Source organism: Oryctolagus cuniculus, chromosome 6 (assembly GCF_964237555.1).
Source record: "Oryctolagus cuniculus chromosome 6, mOryCun1.1, whole genome shotgun sequence".
Lineage (NCBI taxonomy): Eukaryota > Metazoa > Chordata > Mammalia > Lagomorpha > Leporidae > Oryctolagus > Oryctolagus cuniculus.
Genome location: NC_091437.1, coordinates 23,133,260 through 23,148,155, shown reverse-complemented (window position 1 = coordinate 23,148,155; position 14,896 = coordinate 23,133,260). Strand labels below are relative to the sequence as shown.

Sequence of the window (14,896 nt, the reverse complement as noted above, 5' to 3'; positions counted from 1 at the left end):
GATTAGCCTATTGAGCCGCGGCGCCGGCCCCACACAGCATTTCTAAAACGTGGCAGACTCCAAGGACACAGCAGGTGCCCAGGGATAAAAAGGCTTGAGAGACAACTCAGCTGCCAGAACCTCAACTGCTGTCTTATAGAAAATGGGGTGCGGGGGTGGGGGAGACTGAGATTCTGCTTTAATTCCCATTATTTTAATTATACCAACTATTTTCAGGCTGCAAAGGAAAACCAGACTATCAACTAGAGTATCTTAGCAGTGATGTTAAAAAGGTACATTTCCAAATGGGGGGGGGGGGGTGTTGGCAAGGAGCACAATGCTGCAGGTTGACAAGTCAGCTACAAGAAAAGAAAACCTTGGGGCCTGCAATGTGGCACAGCAGGTAGAGCCACCGCCTGCAGTGCCAGCATCCCATAAGGGCGGGCGCAGTTTGAGTCCCAGCTGCTCCACTTCCAATCCAGTGCTCTGCAACAGCTAGGGAAAGCAGCAGAAGTCCTTGGGCCCCGGCACCTGCTTGGGAGACCTGAAAGAAGCCTGGCTTCAGATCAGCCCAGCTCCAGCCATTGCAGCCACTTAGGGAGTGAATTAGTGGATGGAAGACTGACTGACTGACACTCACTCTCCCTCTCTCTCTCTCTCTCTCTCTCTCCCTTTGCCTCTCTGTAACTTAGCCTTTCAAATAAACAAATAAATCTTTAAAAGAAAAAAAAAAAAAGGAAACTATGCGCCGAGAGAAGCATCTGGGAAAGAAGTTCACCCTGTACCAGGGTGCTCTGAATTATGCCAATAAATCACGAGACCATCATGAAATCTCTCATTTTCCAAGAGGATTACCAGCGAGAAAACAGAAACTCAGGGAAGCTGGGATGCTCAGACGCACCACGTGGCGTGACCGTCACAGCAGGGACACTCTGGGGTCACGATGCTTCCCACCAGGTCCCCTCCAACTCCTCAGTCCGCCCTTTTTTCTTAAGAAAGGAGGCCAGCTCCTGCTGAGGATCAGAATTTAACGGCTGCTATTCAAGGTTCTGAAGCAGATTCATCTCATTGCGATCCACAGGGCCACGCTGACTCTATCTGCTACCACTTCTTTCAACAGTTTACCTGAAGTTTGAAACCTTGTCTGCGTAACTGATGTTCCGGCTCCATTCAAGAGCCTGACTAGGCTCAGCATCCTCCTGTCACTGCCAGCGGGGGACGAGCACGGAAACACAGAGCTTCTGCATCGTCCTTATGAGCGGGCGTCAGAGGAGGAGCGAAGCACCCGTTCTCAGGCACAGCGACTCAGCTGCACACGGAGACAAGCGAGCAGCAAGTTTCCTAAGAGCCCTAATTCAGGTGATCCCAGAAGGCAACGGAGTTACCTTGTTGTACACATTGAACCACTCCGGGTGATGGTTCATCTTCTCTGCCTGCAGGGCCACTCGGGACATGAAGCCGAACGCCTGGAGAAGAACAAGCCAGGGTAAGCACCGCCAGCGCCCCCGCCCGCCAGTGCCAACCAGGGCCGGCCGCGCCAGGGGCCTCGGGAGCCTGGGGGAAGCCACCTAGGGAAGCACTGCTCGCTGCAGGCCCAGAGGCACCGCGTAGCAGGGCTCTGACCTGCTGCTCCGCGGTGAAAAACAGTCGGGCTCAAATAAACAAACCAGGAAATTGGTCTCACCCACTGACCTGTCTGGGCTGCTTAATTGTCCTCAGGACGGGAGTCTCCTAAACAGCACGGGAACAATTTCCCCTCGGCCCAGAGCCCTGGGTCTCAGCACCCGGCCACGAAGCCTGAGAGCCACTCTCCTTGTAGCCTTGTTCTTTTTGTTTTCAGTGATGGGGTGGATGGCCAAGGCGTCAGCCAGAGGACCATGGCAAAGGCCTGCTGGGTGCACCCGGAGCGCGAGCCCTGGGGAGTGGGCACCGCCCCAGCCCTCCTCTCCAGGTGCCTTCATCGCCACACGGAGAGCAACACAGAAGCCGACCTGCCCCTCAGGGTCTCCTTGCTGCTGCCCTTTGCTGGAGAGGTGACAGTGACCCGGAGCGGGCCGCGGGACAGTGGGAGCATGCTCTCGTCAGGCAGAAGGCAAACTCACTCTGCCAGGGAGAAAAGTTTTTTTAAGGTTTTTTTTTCCCTTTCTTTCCAATTTGAATGAGTGTTGAGTTGCCAATAGGAACATCTGTGTCCTGCGTCCAGAAGGCAGAATTACTCGGTGGGACTCCAGGCTGACGGCACACTCACGACAAAGCTCCAGGGGCACTCAAGGAAGTACCTAAGACGTTCACAAAAATAAATATTTAGCTCGTGATACCCATCCAGCAAAAGCAGCACGATGCTAGCTGGGCTATGCTTTCTGGACCACCAGCCGTCAAGAGGGAACACGCCCTGGTCCACACGAGAAACGGGGGAGGTATCACTTAAAATAATTCTGCGTCTGTCGTTACGGTTCCTGTGTCTGGGCCAGCTGTACTTGGGATGAAGACTTCCATTTTGACATTTAAGGCCTGAAGGTGTTCCCTCTTAGGAAAAGGAGCAAAATACACTTAACCACGCATGGAATCATCTGTGGAAAAACAGCATTCACTCTCCCAGGCCTTTTCCACTGGACAATCTGATGCTACAAATTATGTGAAAGGAAGGACAGGTCAGATACGAAAGTCCGCTTTAGTTGTTCAAACACGGAGTCAGGGCACGAAATGATGCAGAATGAGCATTTCTGCTCTGCCTGCAACACCCTGCGAGTCTCAGCGCCATCACACGGTCATCAGGGCAGGGCCTCTTCAGCCAGCAGTCCTGGACTCAAATCCTGTCTCTACCACGTAACTGCCATGTGACTTTACTCTGAGCCTCAGTGTTCCTATCATAAATGGGAGTGGTACCGAGCAACCCACGTGATCATTCTGCTAAAAGACGAGGGAGGCAAGCGTGTGGGTGCCTGGCACAGCTAAGAGGCCACGGCGCTTCTGGCTGAGCTGCACAGGGTAGTGCTAACGAGGCACGCTCAGAGGTAAGCCCTCCCACAGGTGAGAGCATCTAACACGCCGCCTGCTGCCTTCCCTGTTCCGGTTCTGCCGTGGACAGAAAGAAAGCCACACATACGTGCCACACACACCGGTGATGTGCTGTGGGTAACATCCCAATGCACACTGGGGAAAACGGTTTCCCACTGGCAAGAAATCACGTGGGCACAGTCACTGCCCGAGTTCCCCAGCCCTGCAGCCACAAGGTCTTTGCACATGTCACACCGAAAGTCCAGAGCAGTGCCTAGAATCCTTCCCACTTCCCAGAAGCCAAATGGAGCAGGGAACAACCTGAACACAGCCAGCAGTGCTCCTGCAGCCTCTAACCACCAGCACACACGCTGCCAACACAGCAGCAGAATCTCCTCCACTGCAGCAGGCACAGTGTTCAAAGGAAAGGCATTACCATAGCCACACACAATCCACCAAACGCACGTATCCAAATCCGGATGCCCCCCAGCTCTGTGGACCCCCCTTCGGCTGCTACCCAACATTCACATCTAACAAAATATCACGAACCCTGATAAACCATGTTCACGGGATTCACTCCTAATTTTTCCTCAGGGAAAAGAACACTCCATCTGCTCTGGGAGCAGAGACAATTCCATAATCCTCCTTCTATTTAATGGAACCAGATAATCCCCAAAATATTTATTTTTAAATTTACAAATTAAAAACATCCATAACTATACACGTTCAAATTAAAGTAGAAGAACCACTGCAAGGAATACAGATGAAAGGAGAAGAGCGAAGCTTCAAAGGGAATTCTGATTTCTGGAAGACAATGCAGAAGGAACAGGGCCAACTGGCTGACCCAGCGGATGATGAAAGCATTTGTCCTTTCCTTCTAAGATTTATGTTTATGGCCCTAACCACTTGCTCACTAGGATGCCAGTTGGAATCTAAAGGCCTTGAGGCAGGCCCGGCGTTATGGACAGGGGCTTAAGCTACCGCCTGGAGGCCAGCATCCTATGGGCACCACCAGTTTTTGTCCCAGCTGCTCCACACTTACAATCCAGCTCCCTGCTGAAGGTGGGCCCCTGCCACTGACATGGAGACCAGGATGAGGTTCCTGTCTCCTGGTTCTTGGCTTCAGCCTGGCCCAGCTGTCAAGGCCACACAGGGAGTGAACCAACGGAGAGAAGTTCTCTCTGTCTCTCTCCCTCTGTGTGTGTGTGACTCTTTCAAACAAATAAATATTTTTTAACAAAAACAAAGAAAAAGGGGTTGGCACTGTAACACAGTAGGTTAATCCTCTGCCTGCGGTGCTGGCATCCCATATGGGCACCGGTTCTAGTCCCAGCTGCTCCTCTTCCCATCCAGCTCTCTGCTATGGCCTGGGAAAGCAGTAGAAGATGGCCCAAGTCCTTGGGCCCCTGCACCCACGTGGGAGACCCAGAAGAAGCTCCTGGCTCCTGGCCGTGGATCAGTGCAACTCCAGCCATTGTGGCCACCTGGGGAGTAAACCAGCAGACAGAAGAACTTTCTGTCTCTCCCTCTTACTATCTGTAACTCTACCTCTCAAATAAATTAATTAATTAATTTAAAAAAAGAAGAAAAAGGCCTGAGGTAGCTAAAAGTGCAGGCTTTCGAAAACCATTCATGGAAGCAAGCTGGAAATAGTCCTCGGCAAAATATCCCTGACAAGCCAGCAGTGGCTCGGAGGACAGGCTAGAGAACATGTGCACAATGAAACAGAGATCAACACTCCAGAACAATTCAAAGACAACAAATGCACAGGAGAAACAAGGAGGTCTAACACAGAGAGAACTGCTGTCAGTATAAAGAACAAAAAAGACGGACCAGGAAAACCTGGAGCTTCAACCAAAGAAGAACTTCCAGAAATAAAACACTTAAGTCTACAGGTTGTAAGAATGCAACCACATTTACACATCACAGGAAGAGGGTGATGCCAGAATCCTTTCTGGATCTGGTCCCAAAGACCAAGTCACCTACCAGGATGACCAAGAACCCGTCAACTTCAAACTTCCACCTGCCAACAACCAACACGAAGTCAGAAGAGCAATACCAACCAAGACTTCAGGAATGTGGCCAGTGCTCTGGCAAAGCAGGCTAAGCCTCTGCCTGTAGCACCAGCATCCCATACGGGTGCCAGTTCATGTCCCGGCTGCTCCTCTTCCTATCCAACTCTGCTGTGGCCTGGGAAAGCAGTGGAGGATGGCTCAGGTGCTTGGGTCCCTGCACCCACGTGGGAGACCTGGAGAAAACTCCTGACTCCTGGCTTCAGATCGGCCCAGCTCCAGCCACTGGGGAGTTAGCCAACGTAATTCTGCCTCTCAAATGAATAAATCAAATCTTAAAAAAAAAAAAGCTTCAGAAAAAAAAAAAAAAAAACAGAATTTTATACCCAGCTAAAAAAAATTGTTCACAATTAAATGTAACACACAGACATTTCGGAAATCCATGGAATGATTCCCATTCTTCCTTTTTGAGAAAACTACTAAGAGATGAACTGTAAATACTAAGAGATGAATGGAGAAACTATACAAAAGAATCTATGGTGAGCAGTAAGCCCATTCAGCTCCAGGAGTACATTTAAAACAACTGCGGGGATTACAGCTATGGAATGGAATGTAAATGTTATCAATACCAAAGGAGTGGAAAGAAAGAGAGATAGAAATATAGAAGGCAGATGAAAGTAAAACACAATCTTTGAAAGCTGAAAGATCTAGGTTTAGACATAAAAGTTTATTTAAAGGTACAAAACATAAGCACTAGAATTAAAAAAGAACGTACACTACAACGAAACAGCGACAGAGATGTAGAATAAAGTAGGAGTATAATCTGGATGCTGCTCATAGGAGATCACAAATGCTATCTAAGAAACAGGACTAAATCTAAAACTGCAGGTTCAACAGTATTTATGAGAACCAAAATAAAAATATAAGCACTACCAGTTACATATAGGGAAACACAGTGAAAATGTAACAAAGAAAACACAACCCACATCGTGACCTCCAACACGGGAGAGGGACAGGCATTTAGAGTGGTTAAGACACGGGCTAGGATGCCCACATCAGAGCACCTGGGTTCCATCCCTGGCTGTAGCTCCTATTCCAGCTGATGCACACCCTGGGAGGCAGTGATGGCTCAAGTAATTAGGTTCCTGCTACCTACCTGGGAGACCTGGACTGCATGCCTAGCTCCTGGCTTCAAATGTTCCAGCTACTGCAGGCATTTGGGAAATGGAACCAGTTGATGGGAGGTCCCTTTCTCTCTGTCTCTCTGACTCTCAAATACATGAAAACATAGTATTAAAATAAAGAAAAAAGGCCTGCGCCGTGGCTCACTAGGCTAATCCTCCCCCTTGCGGCGCCGGCACACCGGGTTCTAGTCCCGGTCGGGGCGCTGGATTCTGTCCCGGTTGCCCCTCCTCCAGGCTAGCTCGTGCAGTGGAGGATGGCCCAAGTGCTTGGGCCCTGCACCCCATGGGAGACCAGGAGAAGCACCTGGCTCCTGCCATCGGATCAGCGCGGTGCACCGGCTGCAGCGCGCCGGCCGCGGCGGCCATTGGAGGGTGAACCAACGGCAAAGGAAGACCTTTCTCTCTGTCTCTCTCACTGTCCACTCTGCCTGTCAAAAAATAAAAATTAAAAAAATAAAATAAAATAAAAAATAAAGAAAAAAAGGATGCTGGTTCTATCATGCTTTCTAAGCTCAAACACATTTATCACTCCATAAAAACTGAGAATCCAGCCTTTAAAACATCCACTGAACAGTCACAGAAATTGAACACCCATCAAGCCACAGAAACATCTCAATCGATTCCAAAGAGTAATAAAGTACTGACAACATTCTCAAAACAAAAAACTCAGCCATAGAACCAACAAAAAATATCATGTAGAAACTTCTTAAAATCCTTCCTTAATAATCCCTGAATCAGAGCTGGCAATGTAGCACCGCAGATTCAGCCACAGCCTGTGACAACACCGTCCCGTAAGGGAGTCCCGCTGTTACACCACTGACACAGCTCCCTGTTAATGTGCCTGGGAAAGCAGTGCAAGATGGCCCAAATGCCCGGACCCCTGTCACTGCTATCAGAGAGCCAGCTGAAGCCTCTGGCTTCTGGTTTCAACTCGGCCTAAGCCCCATCCCCTCAGCCATCCCCTGGTGAGTGAACCAGCAGACAGAAGATCTCTGTCTCTCCTTCTCACTAGCAGCTTTTCAAATCAATCAATCAATAAACATTTCCTTAAAGTTCCTGGATAAATGTGAAATAATGAAAGCATAGTATCTGATGATGGCCAGCATTGTGGTACAACAGGCTAAGCCACCACGTGCAACACCGGCATCCCATCTGCCAGCCAATGCACCTGGGCAGGCAGCGGATAATGGGACAAGTGCTTGGGTATCAGCTACCCATGTGGGAGACCTGGATGAAGTTTCTGGCTCCTGGCTTTCATCTGGCCCCACCTGGCTGTTTCGGGGAGTGAACCAGGGGATGTATCTCTCTCTGTCACTCTGCCTTTCATATAAATAAATATGTAATTCTTTTAAAAAAGAAGATATCTAGGATAAAACAGTAATCAGAGTAAACAATATTTAAATTAACAAAATTACAAGAATAAAAATAAATTAAGCAACCAATCCAAGAAAATAAAAAACAATAACACTTTAGGGATGGGGCCAGCATGGCATAGTGGGTAAGGCTGCTGCCTACAGTGTTGGCATCCCATATGGGCGCCAGTTTGAGTCCCGGTTGCTCCACTTCTGATCTAGCTACCTGCTATGGCCTGGGAAAGCAGTGGAAGATGGCCCAAGTCCTTGAGCCCCTGCGCCCACATGGGAGATCCGGAAGAGGCTCCTGCCTCCTGGCTTCAGATTGGCGCAGCTCCGGCCATTGTGGCCAACTGGGGAGTGAACCAGTGCATAGAAAATCTCTCTCTCTCTTTCTCTCTCTCTCTCTCTCTCTCTCTGCTTCTCCTTCTCTCTCTGTAACTCTGACTTTCAAAAGAATAAATAAATCTTTTTAAAAAATACACTTAGGGAGAAGAGCAGGAATGAAAGCAAATAATGAGAAAAGCAGATGTAGATGTATTAGGAAACAAAAATATAGTAGAACTAGTAAATGCAAAAGCTGGTTACCTGAAAAAATATATAGATAATAGGGAATTGGCTACTTCAACTAAAAACAGGAAAACAAGACAGGAAGACAGCAAAAATAAAACAAGAAGTGAGGTGGGGAATTACAGATACAAAGACAATTTTTAAATATACAAAAAATACATCTTACACAAAACTTTAACAAATGCATATCAAAACACAAGTAAAATAGTTTTCTGAGTAAAATATTTAAAACTGACTCAGAAAGATGGAAATACCTAAAAAATTCAACTACAATAAAAGAAATGTGTTAAGAGTATCACCAAAATGGGACATATCCAGCCCACGTCACAGACCGGATTCTGTGAATCCACAGGGACTCTACCTGACCCTCCCAGGGCCGTGAACTCCAACACAAACCAAACCGCTCCAGGGCACAGAACTAGAAGGAATATTTCCAAATTATTTTTATAACCCATCCTAACATTGTCTCCAAGACCCCACAGACAGTACATACAATGAAACCATAGACTGATCCCCTATTGTTGAAATCTTAAAGAAAACCAAGCAACACAGCAAAAGAACAGAATGTCATGACCAAGTAGGATGCATTCTCAGAATGAAAGGATAGTTCAGTATCAGGGAATATACTAACATAACTTACCATAGTAATAATCAAAAGAGAAAAATCATGTCATGACTTTCACAGATTCCAAAGATATCATTCAATATCTATTGTTTATAAAGCCTTTAATTAAAGAGGACTAGATGAAGCCTTCCTTAATATGACAGAATGTATTCTCAGTCTAAAAACAGCATCACTGTTAACAGGAAAATACTAGAATTCCCATTAAAGAATAAGACCAAAAAAAAAAGTAATCTTCACATACAAACAACAACTAATTAAAAAGAAAATATACTGAAAGAAAAGATCCCATCTAAAATAGCACCAAGAATGATCTGAGAACAAACTTAAAATACATAAATTCTGTATGCACAAAACTTTAAACCAGTATCAAAAAGTAGATCTTACCACCATTAAAAAGTTTTTTCTGGGACAGGCATCTGTCACGGCAGCTAAATCACTACATGAGACACCTGCATCCCAGAACATAGTATCTGAGTTTGAGTCCTGGCTCCACCCCCAACTCCAGCTTCCTGAAAATGTGTAACCTGTGAGGCAAATAAATAAATGAACAATCTTTTTTTTAAATTTTATTCTTTTTTAAAAATTTATTTATTTGAGAGGCAGGGTTACAGACAGAGAGGGAGAGACAGAGAGAGAGAGATCTTCCATCCACTGGTTCACTCTCCAAATGACTACAATGGCTGGAGCTGGGCTGATCCAAAGGCAGGAGCCAGGAGCTTGTTCTAGGTCTCTGACATAGGCACAGGGACCCTAGCACTCGGGCCATTTTCTGTTACTTTCCTAGGCATGTTAGCAGGGAGCTGGACCAGAAGGGGAGCAGCCAGGACTTGAATCAGCACCCACAAGGGATGTCGCTGCTGCAGGCAGAGGCTTAACCTACTACCCCCTAGCCTCAGCCCCAAAAACCTTTGAAAAATAGTATTTTCTATACAGCAGTCAAAAACAACTAACAAAATAAAAGGACGAATAATAGTGTTTGCAGTATACTTGTGCATTCCCTTAGCAGATAAAGAGTTTCATGTATTAACAACAAACAGGCCAACCATCCAATTTTTAAAATGGATTAAGGACATAACACACAGAAAATTGAAAGGAAATCCAAAGGGCTCTGAAATATAGCAACTAATCACCTTCATTCATTATTAAAAAAAAAAAAAAAAGCACAAATCTTGGGCTGGTGTTGTGGCACAGAGGGTAAAGCTGCCACCTGCAGCACCGGCATCCCACGTGGGTGCTGATTCGAGTCCCGGCTGCTTCATTTCCATTCCAGCTCTCTTCCAATGTGCCTGGGAAAGCAGCGGCAGATGGGCCAAATGCCTGCACCCATCCGCGTGGGAGACCCGTGAGAAGCTCCTGGTTTCTGCCGTTGGTCTAGCCCAGCCCTGCCTGCTGCAGCCATTTGGGGAGTGAACCAGCGGATGGACGATTTCTGTCTCTCCCTCTCTCTCTGTAACTCTGCATTTATTTGGGGAGTGAACCAGCGGATGGACGATTTCTCTCTGTCTCTCCCTCTCTCTCTGTAACTCTGCATTTCTATTAAATACATAAATCTAAAAAAAAAAAAAAAGCACAAATTTAGACTAAGAAAACCTAATGGTCTGGCAAAGATCTTGGTGAAAATACAGATGAATGGGGACTCTCTTTCACTGTTGATGAATAATGAATATAAATCGATAAAAATTACCATGGAAGGCTATCTGACCATAGTTATCACCATTTACAATGCTCATGCCCTTAAGGTAAAAAATGTCCATAGCTTAAGGCTAGAAAATTCCACTTCCAAGCATCTACCCTGCAGACACCCTGAAACACACAAGGAGCACTGCAGCATTGGCTGTATGGCTGCAGACAAGAAACAGCCAAATGCCAGCAACAGAGAGCTGAGGAAACAGAAGGCGGTACCTGTGCACGATGGGGTACCAGGCAGTCGCTAAGCAGCATGAGCAAACCACTCATCCTCTGACACGGGCACACAACCAAGACGTGCTACTAAATGGACAAAAAAGAAGCCTCGCAGTGGTCTAGGAACCATACAGAATGGAAAGCAAAGAAGTCACGTGGACACAGTATCTCTGGGACACTACACCACGATAAGGGGGCAATGGTAATGATGAGGGAGGAAGCGGGAACTGGGCCACAGGAAAAGATGTACTACACTCCTGGTACCTCGCGACTCCACACCACATAGATAACTAATTTTTAACAATTAGTTTGTTTCTGGAAAAAGGAACAAGTCATGCAAATGAAGCTCCCACTGCAAAGGGAGCTGGGCGTCTGCAGTGCACGTAACCTGGTTCATATTAAAATATTTTGGCTCAGGTTAACTTCTTAACATACGCCTACCTGTTTAGGTGGGTTTTTAGTGCCAATTTACAGCATAGTTTGTCTATGAGCCATGTTCTGTTGAGCCACGGCCATTTCAAACAAACATATGGCCAACAAATAACATATAATGGCTGATAATAGTTTCAGTCTTTCCTCTATTGCAAATTACAAACATTTTATGAACAAGTCAATGAATGCATGATGAAGTATGACTTTTTAAGTCACTCTGCCATTCTAAGGAATGTAAGCATTACAATCACTGTAAATTGGGCCAATGAAGTTTGTCATTTGGAAATCTCCAAACCATCAGCAATTAAAGATTTTTCCATGAACCCCAAATCAAGTATTCTTTGGTAACGTTAATTTTTCTTAAAGTTTCTTTTGTTTCCTTTTATTCCATGAAACTATGAAAGACTATCAGATGCGCAAAACCAAAACAAAAATCCTGTATCAATCTGTGAAATGTTTAGCAGCACCCTGAGCTTGAGATGCAGCTCCAGTCCAAACAGCATGTATGATTTATTAAAGTTCTGAGACTTGACTTCTAGCACATATTTACAGTATGAACCTTTCATTACTCAGAGCAGTTCTCTTTGATATATGTCCTTTAAATCAGCTGCCTTTCATATTTTGATTATAGACTATTTTAATTATGCACTAAAAAAGAACATATCTCCCACTAAGAAAATGAGCACCAGCTACTCCAAAGTAATTTCCCCGGTACAATCTCCATTAAGCCACTAAATACTTCCTTTACTAATTCAATGAATTAGAACTCTATTGTTTATGAATCACCTTTATGTTTGCAGGCCTATAACCCTTCTTTTACAAAACACAATTGCTATGGAAGGAAATGGTATTTGTGTCTGATTGGAAATGAAAACACTATTACAGAAATCAGTTTGAGCATTTCTTCACGTCTTGAAACATGATCGGCAATTTACTCTAATTGGTGATCAAGGAAACTATCTTGTGATCAATTAAAGTAATTACCAGATTCCGGCAACACAACCTACCTTAATTTCAGCTAGAGTCTGCACTTCTTCAACTTTAATTAAAAATAATGAAAATTATTAAGCAAAAAGCAAGCCAAGACCACTGCCAAGCACGCACATGTCACAGGACAGGACCTTCTCCTGGTGTTGGGGACTTATCAATCACATAAACCTCGCTTGGTACCCTAAGGAAAGGCGTTCTTCGCCTCCAAATATGAGTGCGTGCCTCACCGCGAGTTCCACAAGGAACACGCTGTTCACTGTTCCAGCCACTGCAAAGGAAACGCCAGATCTTAATCTGCAAACAACACAAAAATACGCTGTGCAAGGAATAGACCCGACCAAAGCCGTACCCGATCCATGCTGTCACGGGCACTTTGAGCACAGTGGTCAACTGCAAAGACTCTGGGGTCAGAGATCTGGGTTCAGGTCCTCACTCTGCCACTCACTAGCTATGTGATCTCAGAAAAAGTTACTTAACCTTTGAAATGAGCTTCAGTTTCCTCAAAGGTAACGAGGGGTAATTCACGTAAAACCCCTTCACAGAATGCCTGGTCATCCGCTTGGTGACAGCGGACACCGGTGGCTGCCAGCGTCACCAACAGCGCTTTATTATCACAGTGCCTGCGGCCACAAAGCAAGGACTCATTTCCGAAGCTGGCAGAAGACCGACATGAAGGCCACAGACATTTACCTTCGCAAGTCTGAGCAAATCGAAAGCACCTTTACAACTGTTTCTCAAGCGGATGTCAGCACATGAAGAGTCGGGCCATCTATCAGGGAGCACCTAAGCCACGTGGTGAGCAAGTGGCACCGCGCGCCGTGCTCCTGAGGCCACGCCTGGGCAGTCCAGTGTTTCACTTCTGTGGCAGAAACCACACCCACTGATCTACCGACCCTCTGCTTCATCTGCTACAGAATTCACCATTTCCAATAACTCAGGCCAAGAACAGTCAACTCAGAAATTAAAATGGACTTTCTCGGGCACTGAGGACAAAGTCCACAAGCTACTGACAGAGCAGCCTGCGCTGGAGCCATATCCCAGGTTAAAACCGTACTCATCTAGCCAGAGGTACCAAGCACACCATCTGCGAGGCGGCACACTCACTTCTAAACACTGCCTTCAAAACCTGTGTTCACCGTGACATTCTGCAGCCTCTCCCAAAAAAGCACTTCAGTCATCATTTTTGGTAAACACCATAATATCCTAGATAGCCAACTGGAAAAATAAGGCAGCTCTCTAATGCCATGCCACCAGCTTCAACATATACCACCACATGAAAAAGCAAGGTGACAAACAGCTTTCCTTTGCAGAACTAGACTCATCGCTGGAAGAGGGAATTCCTCCTGCATTCCCAGGCTGGGAAAACTCCTCTCTGACAGGGTTCTAGCAATGCGAGTCCCGTGTCCTCCAGGCAGCAGGGCAGCAGGCTTTCATCAAAACAAAGACCGCTATACAGAGTCTCACGAAGGGCCCTTCACTCGACTCCACTTGCAGTGCAAGCTCTCACCCTGGATGGACTCACACAGCAGGGGCATGCCAACCAGCCAGAAGCAGGAAGATTTCAGCAGGAGGATCACAAGCTCAGAGTATCTGTCCCCTACACAGACACCAGGCACTTGCACAGTCTTCTGCACACAAGTGTCACTCACACTGCCCGCATTCTCAAAGGCTGCTACTGGGCAGACCAACTGCCCAACTGATCAGCACCCTCCCCATCTCTCATGGTCCCTCAGCTTCGCTGTCCTGGGAGTCAGGACATTTCACCAGTTTTCTACCCTCTCTGGCCCTGACAGCAGATCAGAACGCCACCCCAAAAGGAATGCCCCAGAAAAGGACCTCACTCAGTCCCCTCATGTCAACCAACTTCGGTGCCCTGCTGTGCCCTGGCTGTCAAGGCACAGTCCCACTGGAGGTGTTCTCCCCTAATCTGGGGACAATCCAAATTTGTCAGCTTTCAGGATGTAATGAGGTTGCAAAGACTACCAAAGTCTGCAGTTTATTTTAGCCACTCCTTTCAGAACTAGAGTTTAAGCAGCATAATTACAAAATGTTTAATACTTCAGATTGACATATAGAAATATCCTTGGGCTTCAACTTCATGTACCCAAACAACTAAGGTAGATATGTAAAAAAATCGGGCCAAATGCTTTTTAAAAAGGAGAGGGGGGAGAGTTGGCAAAATGGCAAAGCTGACTCCCTTTTCTTATCATCAATCAGCTCCTTTCAAGGAGCCACCAACGCTCTACAGTTTCGGTTTATGTTGGACACAATGCTGCCTTGCCCCATTATCACAGCAGGATTTTCTATGCACCTACTTCAGAAAGAAAGAAAAAGAATGCAGAAATGCATCTGCTGATACTTGAACATGTTACAGGAAACCTAGAAAGTCGAGATCCTCCATAATAACCAAAAGGGCGGAGGAAGAGAAGCCAGGGCTCAAGGCAGAGTGAGCGCCTGGCGCCCCGCATCTGCACAGCAGCAGGAAGAGCTCAGGACACTTCCAAGGGAAACAAAGCACACCTAATGTGGCCCCCTGGTAAGCGCACCGTCTACACTCAGTGCACAGTCTCTGCGTGGTGAAGAGGCCTGCGCTGCACCCGTGGGTCCACATTCATCCCCTCCTCTCCCGATTTTTAATGGGGAGTCAATTCCCCTTTTAAGAGCTTTTAGGCACAGTTTCTACAACATTTGCTGCTATTTTCTGTGAGAAACAATTTAAAAACTGGAGCCTGAAGGGACACCCTACTAACTCCACAGAGGACCCAGGAACAGAGCCCCAGAAGACAAGAGCCTGCCAGACCCACGTTTCAGAAAACAACGCCAAGCAAGAAGCCCAGGAAACAAACCACCCCG

General features: G+C 46.5%; 1 protein-coding gene across 6 annotated transcripts in view; it reads right to left on the bottom strand.

Annotated features, from left to right (window-relative positions):
- PCBD2 (pterin-4 alpha-carbinolamine dehydratase 2) overlaps positions 1–14,896 on the bottom strand; it is a 53,556-nt gene that overhangs the window by 1,232 nt on the left and 37,428 nt on the right. For 4 of the 6 annotated variants that reach the window (XM_017341067.3, XM_002710218.5, XM_070076111.1 and 1 more), the window contains one exon: positions 1,365–1,445. The exons of 1 other annotated variant lie outside the window; for it this stretch is intronic. In XM_017341067.3, the coding sequence (XP_017196556.1) occupies positions 1,365–1,445 (81 nt within the window). Of the gene's footprint in view, positions 1–1,364; positions 1,446–2,081; positions 2,259–14,896 lie in introns of all 6 variants that reach the window. One more of the 6 variants, XM_070076114.1, reaches the window with a different exon arrangement.